Raw genomic sequence first — 15,932 nt, 5'->3', positions numbered from 1 at the left:
GTACCGGTATTTTTATCCTTACAAGGTATCAAGGCCTGCTCTAATAGGAACTGTGAAAATGCCTAAATTCTCTTTGTGTGAAACCAAGCTGCTTAGGAAGCACTATTAAGTTTGAAAGCAACCACTACTGCTTTACACATTAGAAAAAACACCTGAGTTGCAAAACACAAGTCACTACAGCTTAAAAAGAAAAAGAAAATCACATCACCTTTGAACAGTTTGTCTTTATTATTAGACTTTCGTGTTATAAACACTGAAAACTGCAGCAGAGGGCAAATGAAAGAAGCAGCTCCATTTATCCTTTTGCATGAGTTAGTGCATAGATTTAAATGTTTAGGGAAAAAAAATCAAGCAAACATTTTAGCATAAGCTGCTTTCTCTTTCTCCTTTTGGGCTTTTATCTTCTGCTTGATTTTGAGTGTTTCCGTCTGGATAGCTGCTCAAAAAGAAAATGACAGAGTTACAGTAATAATCTCTTTTACATTAGGTCTCTTCATAGGTTAACTGCTAGAACTTACCTATGTTATTTCATAAAACTCCATTTAATCTTTGATTTGGTCGGATACTAGCAACAAAAGCCTTGTCCCTTGCTCTGTCTCAACTGGTAAGGTAACCAGATAAAGGAGTGTGTAGCAAGCATGGTATTGGTGCCAACACAGAACTTAGGAGCTAAAAATCTCACCTAATTAGAGCAGGAAATTAAGCTAGTAAGAGCCCAGTGAGATCCAGACACAGTTCAAGAGGAATGCTGCTGACCTACATAGGCAGGTCTTCCAGTGCAATAGAAGCATCACTGCTGTATAAAATCAGCTTTTCTACCTCACTGGGTTCTCTGCTCTGAACATCAGTGTTTAAGAAACTAGCATTTTAGGCATCACACTGGTATGAATTCCAACTGAATACTACCGTGGATACTTTAAATTCTTACGGGAATTTTAAAAGAAACAGCTTATTTTACCTTTGTCTTCAGGGGCTATTTCATGAGCCTTTTTAAGATCAGCCTTAAATAAAAGAAAAATACAAATTAATGATCTGACAGAATTTTAAATTTAAAATGAAAAAAAGAAGTGATCGATTACCAGTGCTTGATCGAGATCTTTTATTCCCTGCCATCCTTGAGCCCGTCTGTAGAGAGCTTTAGTATTTGCTGGATCTATTTTAAGAGCCTGTAAATTTAATAAAATTGTCACATTAACATTTCTTATACTTCACAGCCTCCCATCTCCACAAATGGCACAATTCACACCAGCAGACAATCTTCGCAGTTGGTTTGAGGGTAAGCTGTCAAAACATTAACTGTGTAAAAAGGAATGCTGTAATGCAGCACACTGAATAGCAAGTAATCAGCTCCAGTACCACTGCACCAAAAGTGGTTTTTTGTGAAGGATGAGCATACACGAGGCTCAAATGGAACAGCTGTGTGTGTGTGTATATTTAGATAGCTGTCAAGGCTGAGGAGTTGCTGCAGTTCAAATTATCCTAACCTTCAGTCTCACAGGGCAACTCTCTATTGCAGGTCCTTCCTTCGCACCAAAACCTCCTCAGATTGCATCATAAATAAAACAAAGAGATTTCCTGTAAAGATTTTTTTTTTTCCACTGTGGGCTAGAAAGATACATGCAAGCAATCCATCTCATCATGCTTCAGGAACTTTGCCAAGTTCTAGTCATTACGCCTCTTTTGAGCTGAATGTTTTCAGTAATGTGTATAACCAGCTCTAGTATGACAATATCAAAATAGGAAATACAGTGGCTGGGCAAAGACATTGTTCCACTATTTGATTACTGTGATTATTTTTTCAGAATACCTCAGATAACTTGGTCAGCTAGCTGTAACTTTATCTTGCCTTTGAAAATCGCATTTTTATTGCAGTTAGTTCTATAGTGTGTCTTTATTATTTTTAAGAATATAGTTTCTCAGTGTTTAGAGGAAATGTCTTCACAGCAATGTGTTGCTTTACTATTTTATTAACTCTAAGTCATCAATAGCATCTGTATTTTTTAAAACAATTACTGTGGGTGCTCTTCTTGATCCACCTACTATAACGCCTTCAGCCTCTTCCGTGGTAATTAATTGTCTGGACTGTATACACAGAGGTAGTGTTCTCTGGTTTTACCTTGACCATTGTGCTTACAGCTATTTCAATCCAAGGTTGGTTTGAACACGTTCAGCTGTTCATAATTCATTATTTACAACAAACAATGCATATATTCCAGGTTGTTAATTTAAATTGCTTTTGGCCTTGTGAAATCATAAAAGAGAAAGTGTACAGTTTCTCATTAACTATTACCTAGAACTTTATTAGCTAATTTTAGGAAACTGGTGTTCTGATTAAAGCACTGACACAATTATGAGACATAAGCTAAATACCTTACAGAAGTCTATTATAGCTACGGAGTTGCCTTTATCTAACAATTGTTTAATCTTAAAAAAAGGAAGTGTGATTTTCTTCCCACAATGGCAAGTATTATTAGTTGTAGTAATTTCTACCTGTAACACTTCTGTTTCAGTTTTTACCATTTTCTAGGTGACAGATATCACATTACACAGTTCTCCTATTTTCTTCTTCCCTCATTCCCCATTTGTCCATTCTGAATTTAGATTTATTAAGGTTTTCCACTGTCAGCAAGCTAGAAAGCAAGACAAGCTCTCTAATGGCCTCACACACAGATTAGCTGTGACTCCTGCTTTCAGTATGAAGCCCTAGGAGATGCTGCTCAGGATCCTTTGCTACCAGATAAGAGCATTCTTTCCCCTGTTTCCTTCAAAATATTTTCTTAAATATTTCTTAAATTCACTGAATTATTTGAAGTTTGCTCAAATTTACTAAATTTGCACTACACCCATGTCATGGTTCATTTTTTTCTTTAGTTCTACTGGTTTTCTTTTTTTCCATATTTATTCCTTGTTTCTTTCTTCCCATGCAGTCATTTTATTTCACTACTAAGCCTACCTGAAAGGTTAGTAATTTAGTTAGAAAGTCTCTGATATGAATAAAAGGCCAACAAATCCAGAGGCAAGTAAAACATCTTCTTGTACTATTTTTCCTGAGAAAAGTATTCCTCTTTCACTGAACACAGTTTAACTCTTTGTAATGTAAGAAGTAGCTCTGCAAACCAAACTGACAATGATGTGCATTTTTCATGGCAGTAACCAACAGCCCTCTTTTGTTTGTTTCTAATGATTCATTTCAATTTCAAAATCTTTTTAAAAAGCCACATATTAGAAAGTTAGTACTAACTTCACCATGAGCTTTTACTTGTTTACTTTCAAATCATAAGCTTGGCAGAAGACTCTTTAGAAAAGCTCTGTAGTCTTGTCTGTACAGGCCAATTCTTGACCAAGATACTGAACATTACATTTACCTCTGAACAGCTCTCAATGGCTCCCTGCCAATCCGACAGTTTTAGTTTGCAAGCACCAATGTTTAGAACACAGGTCAAAGCAACAGTCTTTAACTTGGGTTTGTCTGCTTCTTCTGCCACTCCTTCAGAAGCTTCTACATACCTGCAGAAAAACAGATTCACACACAACGTGTCTTAAGTGTTGCATTTTGTCCTGCCCTTCGCTGTCTCTCCACAGATATGTGTGAACCGGCCTATCCAACGCTACTTCTAAAGCAGCTTCAATTCAACTACTACAAATCTTTATTAAGCTAAATACATAAAAGCCACCCTGACAAAAGCACTATTCTACTACTGGAAAACATGAGAATTTATCTCAGTTTATTCTCACAGAACATGTTGTTCATCAGTGCCAAAAAATCAACACCACCATTGCACCCTCCACGTTCATGAGAAGCTCCATCTCTTCTTGAGTTCCCTCAATAATCTTTTAATTAGCTTAGGAATTTGTGGCTAAAATCTGAAGCTAACTTTACTTGGTAAGGGAGTGTGGTTTATGAGCATTAGTAACACCACCTTCTTCCCACTGTCCTTCATGACTTTTCCTGAACTTCAAAACTGACACTGGTTCAGGACAGAGCCACAGCAGTTACTACATCTCTGTTTCGAAAGCAAATTTCTTAATTTATAATGTGCTATTTCTGTCTGTTTTTTATTTCCAGTGGCAAAGGTCTGCTGTGGATACAAAAGTTTTAACTCCTTAATGGTCTATTTGATAGAACCCATGTGAGTTTTAGTTAAAAAATAAAAATTGTGCTTGGATACATTCACATTTTAAGCATGCCATGAATTAATGTCGTCTTTGCGGATCAGTGCCTATGTAAGTTCACTTTTTACATGCCCTTTTTGTTTGTTTGTTTTTGGTTTTTTGTTCATATACAACATTTGGATCACAAAAATTAGTACTTAAAAAGTAAATTAGATGCAGTCCCAGTGCTTGTTCCACTTGCTAGGCATCATGCAAGAGATGGGAACCAGAAGAAAGAGCAAACAGTAAAAAGGTAAGGAGAGTTATAACACAGTTAGAAATCACACCAAAACATAAAAAAACCAGCAACCATTCTGAAAATAAGATTAGCGCTTCCAAGTCAAAGAAATCAGTGAAGTGAGTATCAAGGGAGATAATAGGAATTAATACATTCTTTTTTAAAAAAAAAAAAAGTGTCAATTCTAACATATAAAATATTTTTTTAAAAAAGGACTAAGAAGCAATAAAACAAGAAAAACAACAGAAGATTATAATGGTTACTGTAGGTGAAAAGAAAAAGCCAGCACTGTCAGATGGTGTGCCAGGTGAATCGTACCCAAGCCATGGGATAACCAGGTAAGAGTTATTCTATTCCTATCAGTTCTGGTGAAGTGCCAGCTGAAGGTGGCCATCCTACATAAAATACTGTATTTTAAGATACAGTAACAGGGCATGTCCGTAAAAGTATGGCCTATAAGGAAGAGCTGGAAAGATCAGATTTGTTTAGTCTAGAAAAGTTACTACAATTTCCACCTACAAGAACAAATAAGCAACAAAGCAGCTCAGAAGGAAGAGCCTTCACTAGGTGTGATTAAAACTGAGCAAGACACCTAACTGGAAGGGATGGTGTAATTATACCTGGCATTTACCTAAGAATGGGGAGAGAAAATGGACAGATACAACACAAAGAGCCTTCAAGATCCATTCCTCCTGCCTTTTTAATGTATGATTTCCAAAAGGTTTGCATAGAAATCCTTTTTACTTAGGGGTTTCTGTTTCTATGATGGGCTTTTTGAGGGCAGGTTGAGACACTGCATCTTAGATTAATATCTGTAATTAAAGGATTCATTTTCTGGTTCAGAAAGATTACATTTATTTGAAACCCAGTCTGCTAAAATCTCAGCTGAAGCATTAAATGTGCCTGAACTTTTTTCTTTCATTATTGTTACTATTGCTTAACCAGTGATCATTAAGAAGGTTGGGTTAAAGGTCAGTAAGTGTAACTTTCTTTTTAGGAGTTGTTCATATACTTAAAGCAAAAAGCATGAAAATATGAAAGGAGCAGAATGGAAACAAAAGCAGAAAGACTATGGTTTTGAAGGCAAGTCTGAATTATACATGGAGTCAGGAAAACAGTATGGACCCTCAGAAAAAAAATAGTAATGAATGAGTAAGTGCCACATTTTTTTAAAAACTTATCAATTTCCTAAACCTTTTAAGCTTTTTATAAATCACAGAAAAAGTAATTCCCTTCCTTGCTGTCCATTAACTACTCTGGATACTGCTTTGATTTTCTTCCCAGGTATGTACCAGCACAGTGAGAGTATTATAAAATAATTATTTAATCAGTTCTAAGCAATAGTTCCTGCCCATAGCTCTTACCTAGCAATGACTAGAACACCTACTTAGATTCAGTAGCTAAAAATCAATCAGATATTATCCAGATTCAGAAGGCTCTTTGTTTAAAAAAGAAAAGAGCAATGCACCAGGCACCTTTTAAATGTACAAATCATTGCTTAATAGGGGTATTAATTTGGGTTATAACAGGAACTACCTGATGGAGTGATGAGAGCCTTACCGTAAACTTTTACTATACTTTTTAGCTGCCATTGCCCAATTTTGCGATTTGAAGAAAGTATTTCCTATATTCTTTGTGTCTTCTGCTATGGCCACAATCTTGTCAACCTAATAAAATAGATGGGAAATATAAAATATGAATGTATTTATGAAGGCAGTTGTGAATTAACTAATTTTTAAGAGTACGATCCCAGGCCCATCCTCTTTCAAGGTTTATAAAATCTCAGAATAGAAATACTCCAATTTTAGACAAAATACTACCTTCAAACCACTTCTGTAATATTCTCTACTTTATGTAACATAATTGACTGAAAGATGAAATTCCTAGTGGGTTTTCTAGAGTATAAATGGTGAGAAAATACTAGAGGAGACATAGCAGTCCAACTCTCTTCCCCAAATGCTGCTACCCACACAGAGCTATATATAAAGGTGTTGACCATTATTCAGAGAAAAGAAGCTATGTTAACAATTATTCAACTAAGACTTTCTTATTCCTGATCCTGATGAAATGTTGTCTTCTGCTTCTCAGAACTGTATCACTCACCTGAATTCTGCACACTCTCAAACTGGAAGTCATATCAACACAATTATCTTTCTCTTTGAACACTTAAAGAGTATCAATGAAGGAGAAAAAAACAACTGCCTGTCTTTATCAAATCTATCTCCAGTGTACACTGGGACTGTAATTGTGTACACTTCAAGTTACTTTTCCAGTGGCAATAAATACTTCACAATGACTGCTGTCTATTCTACCCTACTAGAATCAGTAACCTTTGCAAAAACTGATCAGTGTGAGACCAATGTTACCACGATTTCTGTAGTTGGTTTGTATGAACAAGTTTTAAGTTAAAGGGCACAGGCAACCTGCCAACTTTGATTCTGCACCGCATCAACTGCTATCCAAAAACATTTTTTTCAACAAAAGTTGAAGTGCTTCTCAACAGCCAAGGAGTTTGTTTTCTAGCTCAAATGGATTTTTACAATTCTATCTCTTTGGAATCTACTCCTGCAGCCCCCTTTTCTTCCCCCTCTCACAAATCACTGTTTGACTTACATAGTTTGTCTAGTTCACCTCCATGAGAAAGTAAAAACCTGCAGAAGAGCTGCTTTCACCAGTCTGCTCTCTAACTCCCAACAACAGCTCTTCCTTCAGTTTGAACAATCTAAAAGTAAACAACTATTGGGAATTAAGAACAACTAGCTCTGATGTAGTAAAAAACTTTTTAAAAGGCTGATCCTTTATTTCTAATAAGTGGGTCAGTCTGTTAAAGGGTGGGTATTTTAAAAAGTGTGTAGGTAATAACATTAGGTTAGTCATCTGCAGGATGCAGTTCTAGTAATTGCAATTTGATGTTATAGCACAAACAAAAGTAAAAAGAAATCAAGAATAGAAAATAAGTGACAATTTTAAGTGAGGTTTTAGTTACTGGGGGAAAAAAATGGGCTGCAATTAGCACTGAAAAAAAGAGATAACAATCCCTTCCCACACAGCCTTCTCTTTCTTAAAATGTAATGTCACCGTTTAATCAGGACCTCAATCCATTCTTAATAAAAAAGCTTAATGAACATCATCACAGACACCATGTAACTCAGATTACCTACAAGTCTTGCAATCTGTAAAATACCCAAGAAGAAAATCACTTACATCTTTTAAGTCTATATCTGAATCTTCAGGAAAATCTGGATGAGCATCTCCAGATCCATCCTGGGGAGTAATTCCCCAATCATCTCCTTCCTTTAGCTCTCCACATTCGGCGATGACACACAACTGAAAAAAAATGAAGTGTAAATACTGGTATTGCTTAATAAGACAGTTTTTAAAAAAGCAGTAACTTCCAAGAGTTCTTTGAAATTTTTGAAATTCTATAAAAAAGCTTTTTCATCTGTTGTTTGGGTGCATTTATTTCAGAAACCCATCACATCATTAGCCTATCCTCATCAAAAGGCTTTTATCACACCAAGTGTGGCGTTCAGAGGATCAGCATTCCAAAAACACCAGACCCACGCTTCACAGAGAGGCTGGAAGAGCAACTGGCAGCAAGCTGAACTGCAGCAAAACACAAGACATGGAAGTTCTACTACATTAGAGAAGATGGTTCTTTCTTCAACTGCCAAGTCTTTTAAAGTTAGGAGTATTAATTCATCAAACACCCACAAACTGCTATGACCTACACACCAATTGCTTTTTCAGAAAAATGACTTCTGACATAAAAATTATAAGAATTACGTATCATTTAGGTGGGATTGTGAATTCCACCTTTTAATTTCATCACCCATCCTACACTTCTAGCAAAGGCTTCCACCCTCACAGCTGTGTTGAACAATAAGTGGTTTGTGCAAGGGAAATGTACAGTGCAGGAACAAAAGCCTCTTAACAAGGAGAGTAAAATGGAAATGACCAATTAGTAAAAATAACTGACTAATAATTTAATAGTTCTAAATATTACACCGAGCATTTAGAAGAAATGATTATACATCATATAATGAAATAATAAACATCATCCCTCAGTGCTTTGCATTTTGCTTACCTTAGCAGGATTTTCTCCTTTTACTTCAACGTTCTCTAGTATTTTAACTACACCCATTCCTTTGATCACTTGGCCAAACACCACATGTTTCCCATCCAGGTGAGGAGTAGGCACCGTTGTAATAAAGAACTGAGAGCCATTAGTACCAGGTCCTGCATTTGCCATGCTCAGCAGACCTGGTTTATCATGCTGCATTGGGAGGAAAAGAAATCACCATCAACATTTAAAATACGTTATAAAACCATGTGGATGATTCTGTAAGGCTGATTGTAAACATAGCCAGGACAGCCACAACAACTTGGTAAACCAGACAGTTACATACAGGTGGCAACTAATTTTACCTACCATGACTGAAAAGGGAAAATGCTCAGCTCTGGCTTTTTACCTGCCCCCCAGCAATCTAGCAAGCACAGCCACATGTGTGACTTAATGCTTTAAGACCTGTCTGCTGCTTCTACACTCCACCCTCTGCACAGATGCTGAATTTAGGCAGATCACCTGAGAAACGAGGGAAGATCCTCCTTGAATTATTTAAGACCAATGGCCTTAAGAAATAAGGCTAAACATCACTGAAACCAGCTTTAACGTTGCACTGCTAAGATGGGTATGTAGTATGAATTTTATAAGGGCTACTCACACAAAGTATGGTGTGGAGTTTAGAGGACTGTAGTTTTTAAATTTTATGGGTTGGTGATTTTGTTTGGGGATTTTTTTTCTCCTTCACTTTCCTAGAGACACAGTTTTTAGTCTGGTGGGATTTTTAACCATCTAATTATTTTGCAACTTAAGCCACTGGACGTCAAACTAAAAGAAAATTGTTAAACAGCCCAATATAAGAAGATACTGTTTATCTTGTTTCTTGCAAGTACTTTTTCCTTTTTTGAACTAAGACTTTTCTTGTCCTATCACATAGATTATTTAGTTTTCACCTGTACTGCAAAAATGTGTTTTTCGTATGTGTTGGGAATGTCTTGTTTAACTGGCACAACCCAGCCATGAAGATATTATTCTCCTCAAGTTGGTGTGGTTATTAAGTGCAAGGAACTCCATTTAATATACCAAGACACTGGTTCTCATCTAAAGCAATCATGCTGTGGTACTGCTAAGAAACTTGATACTGTGGGAAGGAGAGGACAGGCAAAAAATGATGATAGCACAGAGGACATAGAAACAGATTTCAGAGCTCAATGGGAGGTTGATTAGTTTGAGGTAACAGTCTGAGTCTGGTGTGTTTAAGCATCTGTTTTTTCCTACATTTTCTACCAGTTCAAAGAACCTGTTGTTTTGAAAATTGTTTTCCCACACACTGTTTGGATTTCTATGATGGTAGGGAGATCTCCTTGCCTGAACTGTTCATCTGGTCATAAAGCACAGTAAGTCAGGACCTTTTCAGTCAAGATTTGGCTTAGAAACTCTGGGAAAAGGTCCTACAGAAAGCCAGAATCACATCCAGCCAACAGAGAGCTACTGGAATCTTGGCTTTGTCTATTCTAACCTTGAAACTCACCCCGGGAGTCAAATGGCCAAAGACAGAGGAGCCTGTGTTCCAGAGCAAGGAAGGCAGCTGGTAGGACTGCAGCCTCCAAAACGAGTATCTCCCACTTTGCATTGTGGTTGCTGGCAAACCAGTTAAACAGAAGGGTTGCCCCATAGCAGATTTTTGCAAATATCATTTGAGGCTGGTCACTGCTTCACTGCCCAAAACCTATAAATCTTATTGTTCCTCCCCCTTCTCTCCCCAGTTACAGCTAACACTAGACAGCAATGGTTTGTAAACTAAAAAACAAGTAACAGTAAGTTCTGGTGTTGCCTTACACCTGCAGGTTTACCTTTTGTCTGTAAAGATGTATGGGGACATGTTGGAAATTACAGAGAAGAGTCTGGTGCCTTCGGTCTCCCCACTTATACACAACCCCATTTCATCTGGGACCAAATCTCAAGGTTAACTCCAAATTATGAGAGTCTCTATTTATAAAGAAAACTGTTGTAACTCATGAATTTTTCTTGCTGTGTTTTGAAAAACAGTGCAGACAGATGGAATGTCTTTCCCATTATGGTTTCTGCTGTCATTTTCTAAGCTCATAAAGCAAGCAAAAAAATCTGGACAAAATCAGATTGTCTGACTGACCCAAGGCTTGCGAAACTATGCCATAGTAACAGTGCTTGGAGTTGTGTAAGTTGGGTGTTCCACAACAGCAGAGCCATTATTTGGAGAAGTGGCATCAAGAAAAGCCTAGTGGGATTGATCTGAGATAATAAGCTGACTACTGACAAAAGTTTTGCAGTTTACTGCAATTAGCAACAGTCCATGCAGCCAGCACAAGAGCAAACAGTTCCAGTGTCCTAAAACATCAACAAAAACAACTCTTTGTTTTCCGAGACGGTGGGTGAGAACAGTGCATGGCTGCTGGATTAAGTGCAAGAACCACTGAATTTCTATGTAATAGACATTTAAACTCCCAGTAAAATCCTACCATACTGATAGCTAACATGAATAGGTAACAGGAATCAAGCTCTCAGATTCTGTACAGGATCCAAATGGGCTCTTCAGTTCATCTTTGGCATTTTGACAACATTTGTTAGAGCTGAGAAGTACAGAGCAGTACAGAAATGGGAATCATTTGTATCATGTTTATAATTACCTCCAGATCACAAAGAACAACCAAAAATGTAATGACATAAAGTCATCTTCAGGGACATGATCCTGTGACAGACCAATGAACACACACTGCCAGCAGCAGTGCTGGGGGCACCACCAGAGTGTCAGACTGCAGACAACACAACTGGAATTATCTTTCTGATGGATACTGGAGTCACATTTCCAGCTATTGCTCCAAACTTAAGTCCTGTCAGGAGTGGCTGAGGGAGCTGAGGTTTTTTTAGCTGGAGAAAATAAAGTTCAGAGGTGACCTTATCACTCTCCACAGGGACCTCAAAGCAAGGTGGGGGTAAGTCTGTTCTCCCAGGCAATCAGCAACAGGATAAGAGGAAATGGCCTCAAGTTGCATGAGGGGAGGTTAAGGTCAGATATTGTGAGGGATTTCTTGACAGACAGGGGTTGGGCTGCCCAGGGAAGTGGTGGAGTCATCATCTCTGGAGGTGTTCAAGACCTGACTGTACATGGCACTTAGTGCTACACTATAGTTGACAACCTGGTGTTTGGTCAAAGCTTGGACTCATTGATGCTAAAAGTGTTTTCCAACCTAACATACTCTGTGATTCTGTGAGCCTGATACAGGATTTTGATATTTGATTAGTGGAGGATTGCTGTATTTTCTTTTCCTAAAATACTGTTTGGGGGCAAGTACAACTGCAGTCAAGTCTTTGCTTTAACCATGGGACAGTGATGTCTGTAAGTTTTTTAGTCAGTGTTGTTCAGAGTCCCACATATGCTGCCATATATAACATGAAATGAAAATGGTTAATACCAATGCTGACAATTGTTATTACTGCAGCAGGAGTAACATCACTGAAACGTCACAAACCGAACAGAATTAGTGTTTTCAACAGAGTACCTGATAATGAAAGTTTTCGTCTTCAAATTTTTCACCATATATACTTTCTCCACCTGTGCCATTTTGGTTTGAGAAATCGCCACCCTGAACCATAAACTGCTTAATAACTGTAAAATAAAATAGTTATAAAATGTATCAGCAAGGCACAAAAGGCACGAGGAAAAAAAAGAAGTAATTCTAATATGAAAATCAATCCTGTCACCAGCACCTAAATGGAACCAAAATCCATTTTTTATTTACCAAGTGTCACATAAGTACTCCTTTTCAGTTATGTGGCTATCACTTGATATTTAAACCTTTACCTGAGATTCATTTCAACCTGTTTACAACTCAGAGTAAACTAGTTTTGCAAAATTACTAGTAAATTTATAATCTACTATCGTCAGTGCATGGTAAGAACACATAGTCATTAGGAGGATCAAGAAGTGAAAATCTTTCCTTCAGTGAAGTTACTTCTTTAACAAGTACTTGACAATAATACTTCTTAACAAGTACTTACAATACTATTTAATATTATTTCAAATATTCATGGCAGACAACTTTTGTTACCAATAGGAAAATGGAGGATTTCACAGAACTTACTTCTGTGGAAAGGACATCCTTTATAATGGAGAGGTTTTCCAGTGGTGGCCCCTGTTCCTTTTTCTCCTGTACAAAGTGCACGGAAATTCTCAGCAGTTTTAGGTACAACGTCAGCAAATAATTCAAAGACAATGCGTCCAACTGAAATGACAAAGAGAGAATGAGACATTTTTAAGTCTTGTCCTTGGCATGGTGATGTGTTGAGCATTATATGTCAAAAGAAGTTAATGTTTCAAGCTTTATTACTATTATTTTTATTTAGATTACTATTCCATTTCCATCTTGAGGTTGCTCCATGGCAATTGCTCGCAGAGTTACGTTGGGTTTTTAGGTTGTTAGGTTATTACCAACAGTCAATTCCCCTGCCAAGAATAATGTACAGGAAATAAAGACAGATTCTGCAAAAAACTAATGAAAATGTCAAATGCATTTTCTGCCAAAAAAAAGGTGTTGGGAAATCAAAGCCAAATTATGTATTAAAGCCAAATTATGAATTTTAATATGCACACTTATGTCAATTTTAGTATATTTGTAGTTTGTTCAATCAAAAGTAGATACAGTACAAAAAGACTGTTTTGTGGAGACTTTTAATCCATAAAAAGCTTATGCCAAACACATCCTTTACTCCTCACTCTCTTAAACCTGAATTTTACTAAGACGCAGTGGTACTTAATATGCATATGAATAATGGCTACTTACAATTAGAGACACCACAAGCAACTGTTAAATCCAAAGCTGTACATGTTTTAATTGAAGGCAATGAAACCTGAGTATCTAACAGATCCTGTAATAGCTGATAAATGGATTCCTTCACAAACTGCCTTCTCACAGAGCTATTTCTCACTCCCAGCAGCCGCCACCATCACTTGATGCTCCTGTTTTCTCATCAGCCTCACAGTCAATTAATTAGCATAACTTCACCGGAAGATAAATGTAAATATATTGATTCTAATTAATACAGGAATGAAAACAAATTAAGACAACTGAAAGTCAATAAAAAGGCAAATCATCTCGCAGACTTCCTTCTTTTTATTCTTCTGAGTACCAGAATTGAATAAGTGAAAAGCAATTTCCTGACAAGATTTAGGCAGTCCCTATCTTTAATTTTTTTAAACCTATGCTTTCAAGCAGTACTGTTGTAATTCTCTAGGGAAATGGTTTCTCCCTCCTGACCCCTGGAGTCCCTGACCACTTAGAGTGACCCTTATTTCCTTCTCTGACCCCCCTGGCTGTGGTCCAGCTCTCTCTCCTCTGAGCTGGGGGCTATAAATTGTCTCCCTTTCCTTTGTACTACCTCTTTCCCCCCTGGAAACTCGAAGAATAAACGCCTGGGACAAATGTCCTGGGGAAAGGGCCTCTTCTGAGATATCTCACCTCATCCTTGATATAATTCTCTCCAAATCCTCCTAATAACTGAGCTGGCTAAAGCCCCCGGGAGGAGGGCAGGAGGGGGAATGTATCACAGTACCCTAGCTAACTTGCTGTTATTTCCTTATTTCCATTTGGACCAGATTTTTGAACGACCTCTGGTAGCCCTGGCGCTGCCAGGAGAAGCAGGGCTGGTGCCAGTTTCCCCGGGCTGGGGCAGGGCCCGGAGGCGGGCAGGGCTCGCAGCGCAGCACGTGGAGCGGCTCTGGGAGCGGGGACGGGCCCCGACCTCTGGCATCTCCTCTGCCATCTCCCCCGGGATCTCATCTCCCCCGGATCTCCCCCGGGATCTCCCCGGCAGGCCGCGGCCGGGCGCCTGCGCTGCCATGTTGCCTTTCTCTCCACGCTCCTCGGGCCTGTTCACTCTGGCGGGAGAGGCCCGTTCGCGCCGGGGCCGCCCTCCTCCTCCTCCTCCTCCTCCTCCTCCTCCTCCTCCTCCTCCTCCTCCTCCTCCTGCTCCCGCTGCCGGGGCTGCCTCTCGCAGGCCCCAGGGCAGCTCCCGGCCCGGGGTCCCCCTGGTTCTGAAGGCTGGGCCCGGCCTGGCCCCGCTCCCGCCGCCCGCCCAGCCCGGCCTGGCCCCGCACGGTCCAGCCCGGCCCCCCCAGTCCCGCCCTCCCCACCTCGCTCGCCCCCGATGTCCACATCGAAGAAGGTGCGGGGGTTGCTGGCCTTGCTGGGCCGGGCGGCAGGGCTCGGGTGCCCCATCCCGCCGCTGCCGTGGCTCCCGCTCCTCCCCCGGCCAGCCCGGAGCCCCAGGCGGGGCAGGGCCGCTCCTCCCCCGGCCAGCCCGGAGCCCCAGGCGGGGCAGGGCCGCTCCGCCCCCGGCCTGCCCTCAGCGGCCTCAGGGGACTGGGGATAACCCCTGAAGGCGGCATCGCTTTCTCCAGGCTCTGCACACACGCGAGGCCTGGAAATGGGGGGAAGGAAAGAGATTTTAGGGTTTTGCCTGGGTTTGTGTTTTATGAGAGAAATGAAAAGTGGGGATCCGTGGTAAAATGGGCAAACTGTCAAAAGTGACTGTTATCCCATAAAGGTTTAGAAAGGCAGAATAACTTCAGCCTTCCTAAGGGTGTTTTTGAAAACAAAAACATGTTTTTTGTATTTGAAAACAAAATGTGTTTCATCCCGAAGGATGACTATCTGTCAGAGCCTGTCTGTGGATGTGTTATGCCTCACCACAGTCTCCAATGGTTGCAGACCGGGACCCTGGACTTTGGAGGGGCCCCCTTGCCTGACTGAGGTGGAAAGTTGCTCCACAAGAACGGAATGCAAGAACGATAGTAGCTGGTTACAGTGGACTGAGCTGACTATACTGACCGTACCAGAAGGGTACAGCTTGTAGCTTGTCCCTGAGCACCCAACCTTAACACAGGTGTCTGACTCGGCCCTGTGCCCTCTTTGGCTCCGTGCCACTCACCTTGGTCCTCGCCCCAACCAACCTATAAAGACTCTGTAGACCCCGAACACCTTTATGATCACCCCACTGGAGAAGATCCCGTCTATGGGCATCTCTATGCCTTGAGGACTCCGACCCTCCACATTGGTAGCTATAATCCCCTTCCCCTCTTTCTCTATCTTTCTCACTATTCTCTATTTTCTTTCCCTACTATCGCATTGTGGGCACTAAATAGAAGTGCATTTTTTGTTTAGGCAAACTGAGTTGTCCCCTGCTGTGTCTTTTGCGCTTTGAGATCTCCAAAACGAACCATCAGGTTCCCCGCGTATGTTTGCAGACCCTGACACTATCACGATAATTGCTCCCAGGCAAATAATCTCTTTGGGACATTTGTGTTGACCAAGGGACATGAGCACTATCAATGCAGTTGGTTGGGACTCTTGAAGGTGTCTATTCCCAATGGTTCAACTTGGCCACATCCTGTACTGAATGGCACCGTGGAGGCAAGGTACGTGTGGCAAAAATAGAAGAGTG

General features: G+C 40.0%; 1 protein-coding gene across 1 annotated transcript; it reads right to left on the bottom strand.

Annotated features, from left to right (window-relative positions):
• Nucleotides 1-204: 204 nt before the first annotated feature.
• PPID (peptidylprolyl isomerase D) lies at nt 205-14,721 on the bottom strand. Its single transcript, XM_083860981.1, has 10 exons — nt 14,623-14,721; nt 12,575-12,715; nt 11,993-12,099; nt 8,478-8,666; nt 7,595-7,717; nt 5,951-6,057; nt 3,366-3,507; nt 1,080-1,166; nt 959-1,001; nt 205-436 (listed from the first exon to the last, which is right to left on the bottom strand). Exons 1-10 carry the CDS (start codon nt 14,705-14,707, stop codon nt 348-350), a joined length of 1,113 nt encoding a protein of 370 aa, XP_083717107.1. The 5' UTR covers nt 14,708-14,721; the 3' UTR covers nt 205-347.
• Between the last annotated feature and the right edge of the window lie 1,211 nt (nt 14,722-15,932).

The sequence above is a fragment of the Zosterops lateralis genome (assembly GCF_965231275.1).
Source record: "Zosterops lateralis genome assembly, chromosome: 5".
In the NCBI taxonomy this organism is placed as follows: domain Eukaryota; kingdom Metazoa; phylum Chordata; class Aves; order Passeriformes; family Zosteropidae; genus Zosterops; species Zosterops lateralis.
This window is presented reverse-complemented; position numbering and strand designations above follow the sequence as displayed.

What these genes read in the sequence shown, in the direction of transcription:
- PPID (XM_083860981.1), bottom strand. Translation starts at nt 14,707, where the DNA reads ATGGGGCACCCGAGCCCTGCCGCCCGGCCCAGCAAGGCCAGCAACCCC. An exon ending in CAGATATAGACTTAAAAGAT is followed by an intron (nt 6,058 to 7,594) that starts GTAAGTGATTTT and finishes CTATTTTATTAG; the next exon opens with GTTGACAAGATTGTGGCCAT. An exon ending in AAGATCTCGATCAAGCACTG is followed by an intron (nt 1,002 to 1,079) that starts GTAATCGATCAC and finishes CTTTTATTTAAG; the next exon opens with GCTGATCTTAAAAAGGCTCA.